Consider the following 19,603-nt stretch of genomic DNA (forward strand, 5'->3'; position numbering starts at 1 on the left):
ATTTGATGCTAGAGAATCTCTCGTCGATGTATGAAACTAAGAATAAGAAAGTTAGGGAAAATACCAGAAATTATTCATTTTCGTACGTTTATTGTACTGTCCAATACAGATAACAAATATTTTTCGCTATGAAAATGACGAAGCAGTTAATTTTCAAAGATGTGAAGTGACACAGCAGTGCTAGATAGCGTGATAATATCTGCAAAGTGCAATTACTGTAAGTTCATGCCGGCAATGTTTTATATAACTGTCATCATTATCCATTTTAGAAAGTAGAGATCGAACTTTACAAAACTCTTTCAATAATCCTGTTGTTGAATTGGCCATATTACCCATAAAAATGTAAAACTAGACTTGATACCATGACAAAATTTGAAAGTGACATTAGAATTGATTACAAAACGATGGAGTTGTAAGCAATCAAAGATTGCATTCAAAGGTTGGCCATCTTCTTTCAGCAAAACAGTTTTATATGTAATCCCTATGGCGATACTCACGTTTGCCATCACTAGTAGGTATCTTCCTCTTAATTTAATTAGGAATTTTAAACGTTCATATCTTGCATACTAGTAAAGATTTTTAAAACTAACTTCAATTTTCTATGCGTGTAGTGAGAATTCTTCATCTGAAAGTATAAAAAATTTAGGCCGATCTCCTAGCAAAAGAGCTACCACAATTTTTCAACAAGTTTCTATCTATCAATATTATATTTTGTGTGTAAGTTAAATTTAATGTTCGTTTGTTGTATATAAATATCGCTATATTTGCTCTCAACGCTATAAAATAATATAGTTTAGCTACATTTAGCTCTCTGTATAGTAGTTGTTACAAAAGCAAATCTTTAATTGCAATTTTACAAATGACTAAACTCATTTAATTGCAATAAATCTGTCCTTTTCAATTACAATTTATGTGGTAATGTATATTATTTTATTTAGTTTATGTATTACTTACTTTATTATTGTTTATCTCCGTTTATCTAATTGTATTTACCATGATATTATTTACGTATTTAAGGGGGGGGGGTGATACTACACTGATTTTTATATGTAAATTATAATTTTTGTAGTTTACATAAACTTTATCTTAAGGGAAAAAACTGTAAATTTGTCCTTAAAGCTCAATTATTTAATTAATTTTACAATCAAGAATGCATGCAGGACAGATAGATCTTTTAAAGAATATAATTTATTTAAACTATTCTTTTCTAAAATTATTATTGCTTTGAATTGAAGAAAATCCCTTGAAAATTGTCTTGGTATGACACTTAATTAATTATCGAAATGCCTTTCTACATTTTACCAAACGAAAATAACCACTGTCGAAAATTGAGACAGAATTCTCAAAGTATAATGAAAATGCAAAGCTCATTTGGAGAAAAAAATACTCGCTCGTTTGGAATAAAAACAGTGATTAAGCAGAAATCGGCGGTTCCTTCCTTCGGAGGATAACGTATTTCACACAAATTGTTTTCCATTGAAATAAAAGTATAAACAATTGATGGTTTTTATTTAAAAAGCTTCTAAGAAAAGTCTTAAAATTTTTATAAGAAAAATGATTATAGATTCTGGTTTGGGAAACCTTATTGGTTGATTTTGAGTAAATCAGTAAAATCACGAATAATTTGCTTAACTATATTTATCATTAAAGTTGTTTTCGTAGTAAATAAAACTACAGTAAGATGCGTAAACTAAGTATCAGAAAGTGGTGAACAAATAAATAAATATTAAAAACCATAGTAATTTACAGCAATACTTTTCAAGGATGGGCTTTCTAATAAAAAAAACAATACACTATTTTAATGGTCTAGACATTCTAGAAACCTTTGATGAGTTTGTAAGATTTAAGCGTATTTTTTATTGCCACAATGAATTCTTAACATCATTAGTGAGTTTCCCAATAGGCCAGTAGTTCACTTTTTATTAAAAAAATGATACTTTTAGTCACATATCAGTTTAAATATCCTTTCTTTGTGATAATATTTCCCATAGTTATAATTAATTTTAAGTGATTTGTTTTTGTAATGTTAGTTAATTTTGTTTTTTCTCTTTTTTGAATTTGTTGCAGTCATTACAAAGTGCGGCGCGAAGGGCGGGTACATCGTGTGCAAATTGTAAAACCACAACGACAACGTTATGGAGGCGAAATCAAAATGGTGAACCTGTTTGTAATGCATGTGGATTATATTACAAATTACATAATGTAAGTTTTTAATTTTTTGAATATATATATTTATAATTAGAAGATATATCTTGGGAACTCTTTATTACAGCATTAATTTGTTTAATTAAGAGATTAATTTTAGATTCGTTTGGAATTCACATTAGAGAATAAGATGTAAAAATATCTTTCAATTTATAAAAATTGATTATAACGTCATCATCATTTAATCGGAAATTTCTTAGTTCAATTAAAAATAACTTGTGTCCAGTTTATTAACGTCATTAATTTTATTACGTCACCTGACAACATTTGGAATATCGTGCTATGCATTTTTTATATTTAATTTCCTAGGTGGAAAATTGTTGTATTTCTTTTCGAAAATCATAAAAGTTATTCTGTTTTGTTTTTTCACAGCAAAGCAAACTTGAACCAGTATATTTTAAAATAATATCTAATTACTTTGAAACTTTTATCAAATTTATATAAAGAACCACTTTCTTTTATTTCTATTTTATGTATAATTTACCTGAGGTGCACTCAGCCTCTGAAATTGAGGAGTTGGTAAATGAAATTATCAGCGGAAAGGTGGTAAAACACATATATGTTCATGTTTACCACGACTTGTTTTTTTCTGAGATGATATGGGTGGCCTCGAACTTGACATTTATAATAAAATAAAATATGAATAACAATAATTTTTCAATATAAGAAAAACACAAATCATTTCTATAAACATGAAAAAAAAAAAAAACAAAGTTATTTTATTTCGAATTTGAAACCTGTTGTTACCAAAGCAAAATAAAGTTTTGTTAGCTTAACTAACTTCTGTCTCTAAGTGTATGATTCAAGGGTTTTTAATGCACGTTTTTATTTATGTAAAATCGTGACAGACATATGTAAATGAAGTGATTCTTTTTTAATTTAATTAATACAATTACGTATATATAAATAAAATAGAATGAAATCACACAAGTATTTATTTATCACACAGATGTTTATAATAAATCGAGATCACTGACTGTTTGAAATGTTCTAACATGATCAATAGCTTCCATATGTAACATGGTTAGCGATGATTCATTCAAAAACTTCTTTTAATTGGTACAGGCACTGGGAAAAAATAAATGCTAGTGAAATATTTTCAGGAATTAGTTACAAAAAACTAAAAACACTAAAAAGCTTTAAAAATACTGTAAAATCAATTTTATTTATCCTTCGAAAAGTGTAGATTTTCCTGTTGTAATGTTAAAGCAGTATCAAACAGCTTAAAGCAGTATCAAACAGCTTAAAGCAGTATCAAACAGCTTAAAGCAGTAGTGGGCTTGCAAATTATGGCTTTCTGGCTCACAATGGCTAACTTTCTAAGATACTTAGATTAAAATATAATAATAATTTATAATTAATAATCAATTCCGATATATTTTTTGGTGGAAGAGCTGAAAATAACAGACAAGAAATTCAGTAAATAGGTAATATCGATGATTTTTTTGTTACCTAGTAAAACCTACTAAGAGCTCATTCATGAAACAAATAGCAGAAAAAGATTATTTGTTAAGATGAACAACTATAAAAACAACCTGAAAAAAGCCATCAAGGATTTGTTTGCATCTCTTTCTAGCAAAACAGAATTTAGCATGGGGATCTTATGGCAAAACATGACGTCAAATATTATGCCCGATGTCTCTGTCTAATATCTGATCAATTAGTACCTACTTTAAATTCTTCTGTCATGCGTATATCTAGGCGGATTTTAATTAAACTTTTTGTCATCTCTTTTACGGGAATTTTACCTATATTTTGTAGAAACGAAAAAAAAATTATCGATATTCCATATTTCACATAAATTCGCAGCTTGCATCTCTACAGGCATATTCAAGATCGCAAACGATTGATTGATTGAATTTCAGCCAGGACGTAAATCTATTAAAACGCACAGGATATCAAAAACGACAGGAACACATTTTAACAAACAATATGCCCTTTTTTTCGAATCAAAATACCATAGTACCATTTTTTTCATTGAAATATTTTTGTCATATATAATTGCTCAATTTAATTCCCCTCTTCACTATACAACAATAAAATAATAAGTTTGCTATAGTAGTATGCCCATTTTTTTTGAATAAATAAGTTAAATACAAACAAAAATACATTTGTTGCATAATAATGTGTCTTTTGTAACAATATTTCTTTGTAACAATAATAAAACATTTTGTTATAAATAATAGGCAAATAGTTACCTTAACGATAGGTGGTACCCAACTTTACTTTGTTACAAGAAAAACATATTAAATTACCATACTTAAGTACCCTGTATAATTGGTGGGTACTTACTTACTCTCTGTAAGTGAGTCGGGTACTCTTAAAATGAATTTGATAGGTATTTGTTTATTTTATAAAGGTAGGTTTTTTGATATATTCTTCAAGTATGTTTGCTTTTTGAATAAATGTACCGACAAATCATGTTTCAATTTCATCAAGTTTTTTTGATATTTTGAAGTGTTTTCTTTTATATTGTAAAAGATCCAGGAAGAATAAAAGTTTATTTTATTATTATTATAAAAATGGTTGGTGAATTTAGTCGGAAGGCTTTTATATGTAATCGAGAAGAAAAATTTGAGCATATATGGACAGTTTGTCGCCCTATTAGCTAAGTTGGTTAAGGCGTAACCAATTCCGTCCGCGGTATGCTTAGGGTAGCGGGTTCGATTCCCGCCCTCGCAACAAAATTAATTTTATTAATAGCTGTGATGTGCTGGTGTAGTGCATGGTATATGCATGAAAGAGGTGCATTCGACATCTGAAATTGACGAGTTGATAAATGAAATTATCAGCGGAAAGGTGGTAAAACACAAATATGGTATCACAATGGGCTCTATAGCCTAAGTGTGTCCTTCGTGGACAGTCAATATAACCTAACCTAACCATACCTATGGACAGTTTAAAATGTGAATGAGATATGAATAACAATTTTTATAAATTATCGAAAAAATATTAGCTTTGAGGAAAATTAAAGCTTAATTTTCTGTGGAACAATCTGTATCGCATGATCTTATTCAAACTATACTGTAATTAAAACTTTGACTCCCTTATGCTTTAAATCAATTATTCGACACGGGTCCGTTATATTTAAAACTCCAAGTTGATAACAGTAGCTGGATATCTTTTGTAGATGATTTTTTAATTGGTAACCCGTCAGCACTCGCATCAACCGTTCTTTAATGTTTAGTCGCGTGATGAAAGATTTACTCACGAGTTCTGCACATTCCGTCAAATATTTCGCGATAAATATTCTATAATCTTAACCACTACATAATTTTATATAATCTAGCTCGACTCGTGAGGAATTCCACTCCCGTAGGTACCGCAACCCGTGGTAATTATTTTTTTGCTTTACAGCTTACATAATGAGAGGAATTCTCACAATTTCTGAAGGAATTGAAATACAAATATTTATTAAAACTGTAGATCAGAAAAAAGCATAATTCGAAAATAGATCAAATTATACGAAGATAAAAAAAGTTTTAACCACATATACCATTTGAAGTTTTAAATCGAGCGTGAGCAAAATGCTCACAACGAAAAAGTAATAGTCCCTGTTGATTTTTTGAATAATTTTTGCTTCTCGTCTTTTTGAAATGTGGGAATATTTTCGAAGAATGTGAAGAACCACAGTCGGTGGCAATCTAAGACTATTTATCTCGAAATCAAAAAGGAATCTCTTCATTAATATCAAAACAAAAATGAAAATTAGATATATTTCGTTCATACATATAAAATAATGATTATAAATAAATAAATATATATATAAATTGTGTAATATAAATTTCAATGTTTAATGTAGCGTTAAAATCGCCTGCTGGCATGTGCTGCTTGGCTTTTAGCTTTACTCACTCACTGTTAGTAAGAGTATATTTACTCACTATAGTCACTGTATATATGAATAAAGTAGATTATTATATGTCCGGATGTTATCAACTAGCTGTTGTGTATACACCATACATACATGTATGCATACCCTCTCCCGGAACAATCCAGAAATAAACAAAACACTTGTATACATTTCCTTCTAACATCATGTTATATTGTATAGTTTAGTGTTTTCTATGTGTTTGTATTAATTGGTTTGCTATCAAAAGCATTTTGTTCACACTTCTTATCATACTCATTTACTCATTTATTATTCTTTTAATAAATCGATTTTGATTTGGATGGAAATTTTTCATCGAATTTTCTTTAATGTCATTTTGCGTTATTAACAAGTAACAAGTGTCCATCCAAATGTTTAAATTAATCGAAAAGGACAAATATCTTGATAATTAAACGTAGAAAATAAATTTTCTATTAAAAATCTGTACAGCAATATAGCTCATATATCAGAGTAACATATGAGATATAATTTATAAAGGTATATTAATAAAAAAATTAATAAAAAATTTAAAATTATTTTAATTTGATATTACCATAAATTACAGATTTCTGTAAAAATAGTCAATATAACATACTTCACGGCCATCTTTTCTGATATACTCAATGAATAATTACGCCTATTATACATTTAAATACATTTAAATGAAAAGAAAACCATACATGTATAAAACAATCCTTATCATTATTTCGAGTGTTATAGAATGGGGATAAGCGAGAGCAATCTTTATCAATCTTTACTTTTAAACCCAGCAAAGCGGGTGGGTATCTTTCTAGTTTATTTAATAATTAATTTAATAATTTTATGACGTTAATATATTTAGTAAAATATTTTATTGATAGATTTATTTATAGAATAATAATAAATAAAGAAATCACTTTATTTAAACAATATAATTATAGGTAATAAAAAAAAATAATAATAATTAATTTTTTTAAACTAGTTTGATGGTTGAAAGATACATGGAAAATTCTATATAAAATATAAATGGGAAAAACAAAGGTCAAACATGTTTAACCTTTATTTTTATGTAAGAAGAATAATGATGTTAAAATAGTGACATCATTTAAAAGCAATTGGAGGTGAAACTCAGTCCTTTCCTTGCATTCTATATGATACATACAATTTGTGTTCGATGGTTAGAACTAGAAGAAAATTCGATGGTTAAAACTTACTTACCTAAAAATTTTCTCTAATGATTTAAAAATTATTTTATTCTATTCGTATTCTCTTAGAAATCAGGAAGTGGTTTATCTGAAAAGTTTGACTCACACCTTCATTTACCTGGAAGTAACCGTTTTGCAAAAAGGCTTTTCAGAAATTCCGAAAAAATCGAGAGATTTTTTTAATTTATTTTTTCCATAAAACTCAAAAGAAATTTACTAATTTTTAACCAGAAAACTACAAAAATCGTAATCAGATTCTTTTGTATCAGTACATCCAATCAACTGATTTTATGATATTTTATGAAATAAGATAGCATTTCAAACAGAAAAAACCACTTTTCAACACCGATATTATTAAATATTACTATCATAATTGGTTAATTTCGATAAAATCATTATACCAACAAAAATTAAAAAATAAAAAATTTCTAAAAATACTTAAAAAAACAACTACCTATAAAATTCCTTTCAATAACTCCATACAAATAAATAAATACCTTTGTAAAAAAAAACTGAAGCCCGTTAATGAAGTATTTTAATTATTTAAAAACAGTAGAAGGAAAAACAGTCATAAAATATCTACCTACCTTTACCGTCCAGTGATCACTAATATTTGATCTCCATCTTGATAGGAACCACAATCAGAAAGTGTATACAGAATGTTCGATTTACATCTAGGCATATAAATATCACGAGTATGGACAGAGTACATGCGTTAAGCAATGAATCTAAGTAAGAGGTATTAAAGGTGTTATATGAAAGTGCAAAAATGAATTGTATCGCGGATTATCTGTTGTAGTTCATCTATTCAACTAAGAAACTCCTACTCTCGAAGCGCCTTATCACTATCTCAACGCATATCGAAGCTTCAACACATGACTATAATACCTCTCACTTAGATGCATTGCTTAAAGCATGTATTCTGCCATACTCGTGATATTTATATGCCTAGATGTAAATCGAACATTCTGTACATATATAATCGTATTTCTATCTTTATCTTACACGAAATATGTGTTGACATGTTTATAATAATATGTATAAACAAAATATATATTCATATATAAGAATCCTGTCCCATATATGTTTTTTATAGATAAATATTTGTTGGTATTTTGGGACATATCCAAACATATCTTACATGATCTTAAATAAAGATTATTACATTATTTTTAATATGTGACTGACCATTGGGCACACATATAATTTTGTTTATATAAAGTTCAGTTGTGATGATTCACTTGCATTTAAAAGTTTGAAATTATATACACACGGTAAACTCTTCTCTTCTCGTAAACGGGGCTGTGAAAATTCTCGTAAGCGGGGCTGTGTTTTGAATTGTTTTTTTTTATTCTCCTAGAAAAATATTTGAATAAAAAATGTGGTTTTATTCGATAAATATTTCAACATATACTAAGTTTAGTTCCAAGTTTGTAACGCTTAAAAATAATAAAAATATTGATGCTACAAAAAAAATTTTAGTATACGTGTTCATAAACTCACTTAATTAATCCATTCTCGGTTGTTTGTCCGTCTGTGCGTCTGTATGTCTGTCTGACAACACGATAACTCAAAAACGAAAAATGATATCCAGCTGAAATTTTTACAGGATACTCAGGACCTAAAAACTGAGGTCAAGTTCGTAAATGATCAGCAATTGTTAATTGGGTCTTGAGTCCCAAGGGCTCATCTTGTAAAGCAATAGAGAAAAAGTTTAATCGTTAAAAATTTTCCTAAATATTATACAAAAATAAATAACTTTTGTTTCTAACATTTTTTCGTAAACATCACTGTTTAACCGTGAATCCGCAAATTATATAGTATGTATTATATGGGAATATCAGTCATGTGTGTGTGACTTGTATGTACCTATGTGTGCCTATCTAAGAGTAGCTATATCTCTTGACTTTTTATGGCGTGAAAACACAAACGATTTCGTAATCAACACTGTCCATACATGGTATTTCAACAAATAACTCAATTAATTGTTTCTTTTCACATGTTTTCCTATTCGATTTCCATAAAAAATGGCTGAACGTCAATCTTTAACGTTACCTTTGGTAAAGAACAGTTTTTTCGCAATGGAAGGAAATTAAAAAAATTGAAAAGCTACCTTTTAAACTGAATTAAAGATAAAATAACAAAAAAAAATTTGCATTGTTCAAGAACAAGAAATTTTTGTTTGAAACATTTTTTTCATGAACCTTAGCTTGTAAAAATATAGATTTGGTACATTCTTACAAGTATAGTTGCACTAATATGTTAATGATTAAAACGATATTTCTAACTATTTTGAATTGAAATAATTTTAGTTCAAAAATCTATAATTTTTGCTTCTATCCTAAAACTTATAAATTGTTTTAATAAAATGTATCATCTGAACATAGCTTTATAATAAGTTATATATTAAAATACATCTGATATTTAAATTTCCAATATTTAATTTGAAAAATCCACCTGAATATTTGGTTTCAAATTTTTTTTATATTTTAAATAAATAAAAAAAAAATTCAATCCATCTATTTGAACCAATAGAAAGATAAAAACATCTTCTATACATGATATTAAATTCATAAAATTTAAACATTTATAAGTAAAAATAAAAGTCTCTCACCAATGAGAACATCAGAGAACAGCGTTTATGTGTACAAAGATGTGGTTTCACTGATAATCTTTTGTGATGATTACTGATAGAGCTTCTGTTTTTTTTTTTTCTTAAATAAAAATAAAAAATTTAAAAATAATTTTGTTTAAACAAATCATTTAAACTTATTATTATTATGTGATAAACAAATCATTTAATTTATTTTATTTATTTATTTTTTAATAAAACCAGTTTTGTTTTTGTTTTTTTTGGTTTGGACATTTAATTATAAATTCTGTTTTTAGTCACCTCCAAGAATTTTGTGTATAATTACTATAACTATCGTCTTCAATGATTTATTGAAATAGTTTTCAGAAGTTAAGTTTTGATTTGATGGGAAATTGAATTTATTAAAATATACCAAGAGCCAGGCCTGCCAAGTTTTGATCGTGAACTTCTCATGAACATCTTGTATTAGTATACATTAGTATACATTGTATTAGTATAAATTAGCCTTGTTTTATTATAAAGTATATCTTTAAAAAGACTTTAGTATAAAATTTATACGTTAAAAACTCAAACTTTATCAGCTCAAATCTAAAATTTTAGCACCGTAAGGGTATCAAAATTTACGTGCTTATAAAGGACATTAAGGAGAATGCATATAAATGATCTAAAGACGACCTTAAGAAAACGTGATTCCCGAGAAACGTCCTAAAGAAGTTTAGAAGCTTATCCAAAAATTTCTTGTATTTTCTAGATGGTTGGATTTTATACTCAACTAAGTGGCGTGCCTGTAGTACGACACTTTCAAATTTTAAAGTAACGTACTTAGTTTAGTGTATACGGGCAAGAGTATACGGTCGGAGGATGGTCAATTAACTTCTTAATAAAATAAGAAAAGAAGCAGATACTAATAAAGTTTTAAGCTGGAGAGACAATTAAAATTTTCCGGGCCATTATAATTCCATGCAGTTCTATTGCTTAAAATACTTATAAAACTGTAAAATACAACAGTAATTAACGAATTCCCCTGCAAGAATTAAAAAAAATGCAAAAACTGTGTTTTTTTTTATTTATTTTTTCCTTAATTAATTTAAAAATCATTTAAATAAATCGTTTAAAATAAAATAATATTTAATTTTTTTTTTTTAATTACATTTTAAATGTTTTGCAACTTTTTTAAATGTGTTTCAATATTCAGTTTCAAGCTTCGTAGAACACTTTTAAATAAAACATTTACAACTACAATCATGTATTATGAGTTTGTTAATTATCCAAACGACATGTGCCGCATCGCACAATTAACATTGGCAAAGTATTCAAGTATTAATTTTTTTTTTTAATAAGTGTACTTTTTTCACTTCTTTGAGAAAGAACATATAATACACACAGATGAAGATGATGCTGAGACTTTCAGCAGAGAATGTGACTATATTATAAATATCATCTTATTATTTTAAAATAATACAATCAACACTACTGTTCTTTAAAATGTATAAGGGTATTTATACAATTAAACTGTTTGTAAGGTCTGTTTTGTCTTGTTCAAATTTAGTAATTAATACAGGTTTAATAGAGAATATATCGATGATTTTTTTTATCTAAAAGTTAAATTAAAATTAAAATCGGACAAGAAATGCGATGTTTTAAGTATTTTAAATTACTCATTCAACTGCAGATATTAGACAGAGGTTTTATAGCTATACGAAAAATAACTTTTCTCTGTTGTTTGTTACATGAATCAACTTACATTAAAGCAAAAAAAGTCATTGTTCTTCCCTATTGGTTCATTATAAACGGGGCCATATTTAAAACAAGGCCAGGGCCCTGACGTCTACATCACGGCGAACAAAATTATTCATTATTTTTGGTGCTTCGCTTTTTAATACGACAGTTTTCATCATGATGTAGTTGTCAAAGAACTTTTATGTCACGTTCGAATTTCCCGCTCGATGCTAATGGGTTGAAGAATGTATTCTGAATCATACTTGTGTAAAATTCATTTCTAATAAGTAATATTTGAATTTTCCACACATAGAATAAGAAGATGCATTGAAGATTTGATTTTTTTGTACTGAATAAATTTAAAAACTACTGGACGGATTAAATATTTCACCAATAGAAAGCTACATTATCAGCGAGTAACATCGGCCGTATTTTATTTTCAAATAAATTATGATTCCCCACCAAAAATTAAAACTCTTGAAGATGTGAACAATAGTGGCAATAAGTTAGAGAAGGGGAAGTGAAGTCTATAACGCGGTAGTCTAATTTAAACGGTTGAAAAACTGCTAGTATACAATAAATTATGTTTTAGACTTTTTTCGAAAACGCAAACAGCAAGAAAGAGCGTTTATTATTTTTAACTATTTGCAACAAATTCAAAGCTAATGTAGGAGTAATTTTAAGATAGTTCGAAAGCACTGAACAAGTGCACAATTAACAAAGCTATGCTTTTTGAGAACTGTGACAAACAGCACTTGATATCTGAAAAAGCGATATGTTGTAACGATGTTTATTGTGCGACAATAGAAAACTTTTTCGTACACGTCGTTTTTGTTTTGCTGAACAAAGAGTTGAAATAGTGTCTTAATAGAAAATTTCATTAATTTTCTTTGACAACTTTCTCAATGTTATCGGATTTTACAAATAATTCTTAAAATATACACAGATTTTTATATCTACTACCAGTTAACGACGATTAGTAATTTTGGCGTATTGATTCCATTTTTAATTTTGTATAAGATAAAACACACCTAATTTTTAATGCAACATTGTATTACAAATGATGAGCCCATAAATAACATTATTATGATAATTAAGACAAAGATAACAGATATAAAACTAAAATACGATAAACATATATAAAATCATGATTAATGTTATTTCGTTGTCTTATCTTTTTATCAATTTTCAGTAGTTTTAAAATCACACAAAATCAGTGACTGAATAAATATCTTTTTAAAACATCTATTATAGCACACGGGGTGATTTAAATATGCCAATACACACATAAATATGCCTACACAATAATCGATTTTTTTTACACTCAACTGGCGCCATATTAGTATGGAGGTAAAACCCCTCAATCGAACTGTAATTATCTCTCTTGATCAGAAGTAAAAAAAAAAGTGCTGATATATAGCATTTTACTATCTAAGATATTATCTGCACACACAGTCAAGTGACTTGTGTGTATATAAGTTTTAATATCTTCCGTATTCAAGTGTTTTGTCGCCGTCAGCTAATCAAAATGAAACGGAAACTTTAAGTATAATAAATTATATGGAATTGTTATAAGTAAGACAAAGAACGCAACATGTATTTTTACAGAATGTTGCAGAAATACGGAATGTTATTCCTAGCTATAAGTTGTTTAGTTGGTACAACCATCTTGGGGTTTCACCTCTCAATTTTTCCATACAAGGAACTTTTGGTAGCATGTAGACTTTGATGATTCAAGATATTTGAAATAAAAACAATTAATCCTATCGATTTAATGAACATAAATTTCTCTAATTAAATATTAGTTGAAAAAACTATTTTATACGATATATAACAACGATTTTATCGTAAGAAAGCGTGGGGTGTTAGATTTCAATTAGTGTAAAAATCTTATTGACAGATATTGATAAAAGTAAAGTCATTATAAAATATCTTAAAAAGTAATCCACGGTTTTTCACGATAACATTATTTTTTTCTTAATCACGTTATTACTTTTTTTTTAAATTCATATACATTATTTCATATACATTATTTTCTACTTTTTAGTTCTGATATGTACAAAAGTTTTTTTTTAGATTTTTAAAACTATTATTTAATTTTTTACTTTTTACTTCAGCCAGCTACAATTCGTGTTTTAAAAACTATTATTAATATTATGGATTGTTATCTGCGCTTCCACCATCAACGATTTTTTAGTTAATCGTTGATTCTGAATATCCTGATCAGGATAATCGAACAAACTTATTAAATTATTTAATTGTCACCGGTTCTTCGTAACTGTACGAAGTTTCAATTCAATCTCACTTTTTAAAATGGGTGAAAATCACGTTCAAAGATTCCGTTACATAGATTCAAAGTCAATAAAAGCTTGTTAATAAGGAGCAAAAATTTTGTATTTGTATAAAGACAAAATTTATAAGACAAATGTGTTCCCAAATTCAAGAAAAAAAAAAGAACTTGTAAGGAGTTGAATTTAGTAAAAATGCTTGAATGCTTGGTACAGAAAAATTTACTTTTAGGACTACCGAGCTAGATTTTACTTTGCCATTATGTTTGAAAATGTGACTAAAAAATAATTTTTGTCGGTGAAATATTATTAAACTTGATTTAAAACATTATAAATTTTGATTTCTGCATAATGAAAAATTTTTTAAAAGGTGAGGACAAAAAATATCTTAGCTTAAATTTTCATTTCATACTTATTTTTAATTATTTATTATTTAATTCTCGGGATATAAAAAAAATTATAAGTTTAAAAACTTAAAGTAGAAGAGTGAGTTGCAATTTATTATTAACTAACGTAAATTTCAAATCAATGATACTTCGATTAGGAGTGAATGAATACTGCCAAAGTTTTTCCGACCAAGAAACAAAAGCCCTTTTCCTAAAACACTCTGTAGATTTGTATCCATTATTATATTCCTACAACACTATACAAACCGGACATAGATAAAATGTACGCCGGCTCTTTGTGGAATGTGTTTATGTATTATGTGAATATATGTATGAATGTATATGAGTGACTGACTCTAAATGGTCACTATTGCTGACCGATGGGATCACTATGATGTGTATTTGTTAAATAGGAAATAACAAACATTCTTCAAAGGAAAGGAAAAAAAAATTAAACTATTTTTGTTTTGTGTGTTGGTAGTAAACTAACAATAAACATTGGCACTAAATTATGTTGACGGAAATGATGAAAAATTAAAATGTAAACAAAAATTCAGTTTTCAAATTTCAATTAGAGTACTAAAAGCTATTAAAGATTCCGAGTAGAATATTTTTCATTTTAGAGTGTAGGCAGACAGATTCAACTTTTGGTTTTCGACCGAAGATGGCACCAAAACTTGAAAAAAACTTGGGAAAATATATTTTTTTTTACGAATTAAAATACGGTTAAAGGCTTAAAAGATGCTATGGCGTTGAATATATAGATGATATTCAGAAACTATAGTAATTTATTACAACACGGTTCAAATATACGAATTAACTGTCTAATAACCTTTGCTACACCTTGATGTCATCACTGGATTTATAAATACAAATTATTGTAAAAATCCAAAAATATAAATAATTCGCAAATTAAATCAGCAAAGTTATTTGTTCGACCCATTTGCTACTCTGGCCAAAGTTTTATTCGTTAATTGGGGTAGTTTTCTACTTCTTAAGTTCGTTCTTTTCTCTTTAGTGAGTATTGTTTTCGAAACAAATCTATTAATTTTCGATTTCACCAAGGATTTTTGAGCAAATGAGTCTTAAATCTGTCCTTATTTAATTTAATTAGACGTTGAAACTTAACCACAAAAACAACTATATTTAGAAATTTTAAAATTTCTTAATTACAATAAAACATACACCTTAGTCCACAAAAAATGAAACGATTCAATTCCAATGTTTACCCAATACTTTGCATGAACATTATTTGCATTCAATTTTTAATGAACATTAATATATCTACTTACAATTTCATCTATCGATTTGAAAAACATGTTTTTGTATTTCAATTATTTTGTGTATCAAGTTAAATATTTTAAATGGAGGTATTTGAAATGTCCGTCTAGTATTTTGTAAGATGAAATTTTTTTTTAAAAATTATCTGCAGCTTGTTTAATATTATGAGAATAAAATTCCAATAACAGTAGCTAGAAGAGAACTTAAGTTTAAGTCAAATAGCTACTTGCTTTTAAAAGTCATATACAAACCATATGAGTTTAAAGTCTGAACGACAGCCAGTCAAAGATAAGAACCCATTTTGATCGTTTTAATAAATATATTTCCCCATTCATTCTGTCGTATCTAATTTAAATCCGTGTTTTATTCAAATGTTTTATTATATTCTGTGTATCATATGATCGATTTACTCTTATAAACCATACATTAAATACCACTTATTAAAATTTAAATAAATAAATTCATTTTTTACTAAATCAAGTAAATCATTTTGTATTTTCAGATGAGAATTATTTTCTATTTTAGACATTAAAATTTTTGTTACTTTAACTGACAGCAAGGTGTTTTTTTTGAAAATAAAACTGTCCTTAAAATGTTTTGTAAAAGTAGAAGTATTTTGACCCAGACTATTGGCACCAGTAGCATAAAGTTTTCGGATTATTTGCAATTAATCGAAAATTTGTGTAGACGTAATTCTTTAGGAACTTCGATAACACTGATAATAAGATTTACCGCACTATAGACTCGATACAAATAAAGTGCGATCTAATGAATAGGCTTACACAAATTTTCGGCTTCTTGTAAATGATTCTAAGAATAGTTTGCCAGCTTTAAGACTATTCGGCCTCATATAAATTTAAACAATGATAGTCCTTCTTTAATTTTATCGAAGTTGTCAAATCAAAATGCTTTGAAGTCTGTTTCTAAGTTTCTAACAATAAAAAAAAAAAAACGTATTTTTTTAAAAGCATCTTTTTAACAACTCTTCCCAACGCTTCCATAATGTTTCAGTTTGATTTCGTAGTAATACATTTCAAAATTCTAATAATGAGTGCTTGAAAATCAACTTTTTGAATTTTTTTACATAGTTTCGAAATTACGAAAATTAAAAAATATTTCCGGATATTTACTTCGCGTGAATCGGACAATTACATTACATTTTTTCAACACTTCTACCAATTTTAATTTTAAACATATACCTACAGAAAATTATCATCGATAGATAATATCAATAATAATTATCTGTAAAAGTGGCGGTAAAAATTCCTTTCAAAAAGTTAGTTTGAATAATCAAAAATTATAAACATTGTCAACAGCAATAAACACGATAAAAAAATGTATTTAAAGACATTTAATCGAAATTCTTAAAAATTCTTTTTAAAAATTATTATTTTCATAAATTCGATCGGAGACACCGACACAAGTCTCCCCTTGAGAGGTGCGTGGTTTATTCAAAACCAAAAAAAAAAACAACAACATAAATATTGAAATTCGGTAGAAGAAGTTTTCAACAATTTCATTTAAAATAGGTAACAACAGATTGTTTGTGTTTTTGTAGTTTAAAGTTTAAATTTAAAATATGTGTCATTACTGAAAATATCTTTTTAAAATCTTGATAAGACTTTAAAATTTATTTATAAAATTATTATATGACTACATTTCATAGCTTATAGTGTCTTTCTGTTTTAAAGATGTTCCCTTACTTACCGGCATACTTATAACAAATTTAATAAAATTTCTAAACTATAAAAATTTTTACACGACCATTTACAGTCATAAAATACATACATATACAGTCATTAGAAAATTAAAACGGATGTTCTCCGGTAGTATTAGAAAGTAAATATTTGCGAAAATGCAATTAGAATAATATAAGTATCAATGAAGTTTCATCAAATTATTTCAACTCCCTTTAATGTTACCAGTCCTGGAACCTATTTAGAGAATTTATTTTATATTGCTTATTGAGCTTGGGCAGGGACAAAGCACGTGTTGCACCTGAAATATCCAAAACCGTGCCGCCTTGAAATGAATTTTTCCATGACTTTGCTAGTCATTATATGCCATAAATTGTTCTTTCCCCTTATGATAACACAAAATCATTGTGTTAGAACTGAATAGTCTATATCCAAAATAAGGCACGATAGTCTGTTGTGAAAATTTTCAACACTAGACATGCGCGAACCTTCATTTGTCAAGTTTGAGCGAGAATAGTTGTGGTCCATATTAAAAATTACACAAAAGAAAGTTTTAACATTTTGTTTAGCGTCATAAAACATTTATTTTACATTCTTTCAAAAAATATTTCTCTGTTTTCAACTTTTATATGACACATAAACTCATTTTTGTCATTTTAAATCAGAATCCAAGATGTATTACAACGAAAAATATAACCTGTTTATGTCAAATTATTTTGATATTCGGACATCATATTGTTTCGATTTTGACTATGGCTTCATGAATGATTCATACATTCTTTTAACCTAAATGATTTGTAGTATATCCTTAGATTAAATTTGATTTTAGAATCAGTCTTAGTAGATCTTTTGGCTTCAAAGGTGCTCCAGAAATCCTGCAACTCATATTTATTTAATTCACTTAAGTGGAAATTAATCCATCCAAAGTTATGGTGTCGTTTCCAGCTTCCCGATCTTCGTGATAAAATACTGAGATTGCTATTGGTAAAATTGTATACGGAATCCTTACCAAAAAATATTAATTTAATTACAAAAATTAAATACCTCAGCACCATTTGCATTACAGTTTTACCGTCATATATTTCTTACATGAAAACACGATTTTTGTCACATAAATTAAAAACATATCACGTTTTTTGTTTCATACATATCCTTGGCAAATATTACTCACCCATTTTTTCAGTGAACATATGTATATATAAATACCTGTGTACACTGCAAACATATCGAACACATAAAATAATAAAAACCGCAAAATAAATTTTCTCACGGCATATTTTTATTAGTTCTTCTATGAAATGATCATCTTCTCCAAAAAAAAGCAAGCCATGATGGAATTGATATTTAGACGTCTGACCACTAACTTTTAAATTTTTAGAAAATTTACTAAACTAGGAACGAAACTAGAGAAGCTGTTACCAAGGTAACATCTAACAACTTTTTCGTGAAAATTCCTTTAGAAAATGGATTTTCTTTCAAGCGTCGTGTATTTTCAAAGGTAGAATATACTGATTATTCAAATCAAATTCAACAATGATTTTTTCCGAAATTTGAAAGAACGCGATGTTTGTCATCAAACATTTTGAATAAAGTCTCCCCTGAAAGCAAATCTTTCGGCTCTTATAGCTGAAATTTCTGTCCTTGATAAAACGAGTTGCTAAATTTTTTTCCGACACCATTCGCTGTGTGCAAGGTAGGTGGAGGTATATTATGAAATTTGCAATAAATGACACGTTTTATTTAAAATATGACTTTTTTTCGATTGTTTACATGTAATTACTATAGTAAATATCAAATGTTTGGAACCTATTTAAATTTGTAAGAAAACAATATTAAATTTTCAATGTAAATCATATGTACATTGTATACAAACCACAGACTTGTAAGTCCATCCATAAAATTATATTTATAAGGTAGTATGCCATTACCATGGAAACTCATGCACGATGAAATAAAACTCATGCACGATGCGCAAATCAATTAGTAAGACCAGATAATGGGATACATTTTGCTAATTATGAATATTTCAACTCAACAGAATTTTAAAATTTTATGCTTTAAAAGACTAAAATCGTAATTATTTTAAAAATATTTGCCACTAACAGAAAAAAAAGGTTCGGACTCTGTATTCTGGACTCTGACCAGGATGTATTCGATAACATATTGACAAAACTCCAAACGAACAAATTTTTGATTTTGAGTTTCGGAATCGAAACAGCAACTTTTAGCATGGCAGAAAGTTAAAAATCTATGTCGCCCGTACCCATGTCTACAATATTTCTTCTTTAATACCAACCTTAAATCATATACATATCATATCATTTCATAATAAAAAAATAAAATTTATAGTTAATTTTATTATTTTAGAGGTATCTCTCAATG

General features: G+C 27.6%; 1 protein-coding gene across 3 annotated transcripts in view; it reads left to right on the top strand.

Annotated features, from left to right (window-relative positions):
- LOC123300043 (GATA-binding factor C-like) overlaps positions 1 to 19,603 on the top strand; it is a 159,293-nt gene that overhangs the window by 117,215 nt on the left and 22,475 nt on the right. For all 3 annotated transcript variants that reach the window (XM_044882514.1, XM_044882530.1, XM_044882522.1), the window contains exon 4: positions 2,068 to 2,202. In XM_044882514.1, coding sequence (XP_044738449.1) covers positions 2,068 to 2,202 — 135 coding nt within the window. The remainder of the gene's footprint in view (positions 1 to 2,067; positions 2,203 to 19,603) is intronic.

This window comes from Chrysoperla carnea, chromosome 1, assembly GCF_905475395.1.
Source record: "Chrysoperla carnea chromosome 1, inChrCarn1.1, whole genome shotgun sequence".
NCBI classification, from domain to species: Eukaryota; Metazoa; Arthropoda; class Insecta; order Neuroptera; family Chrysopidae; genus Chrysoperla; species Chrysoperla carnea.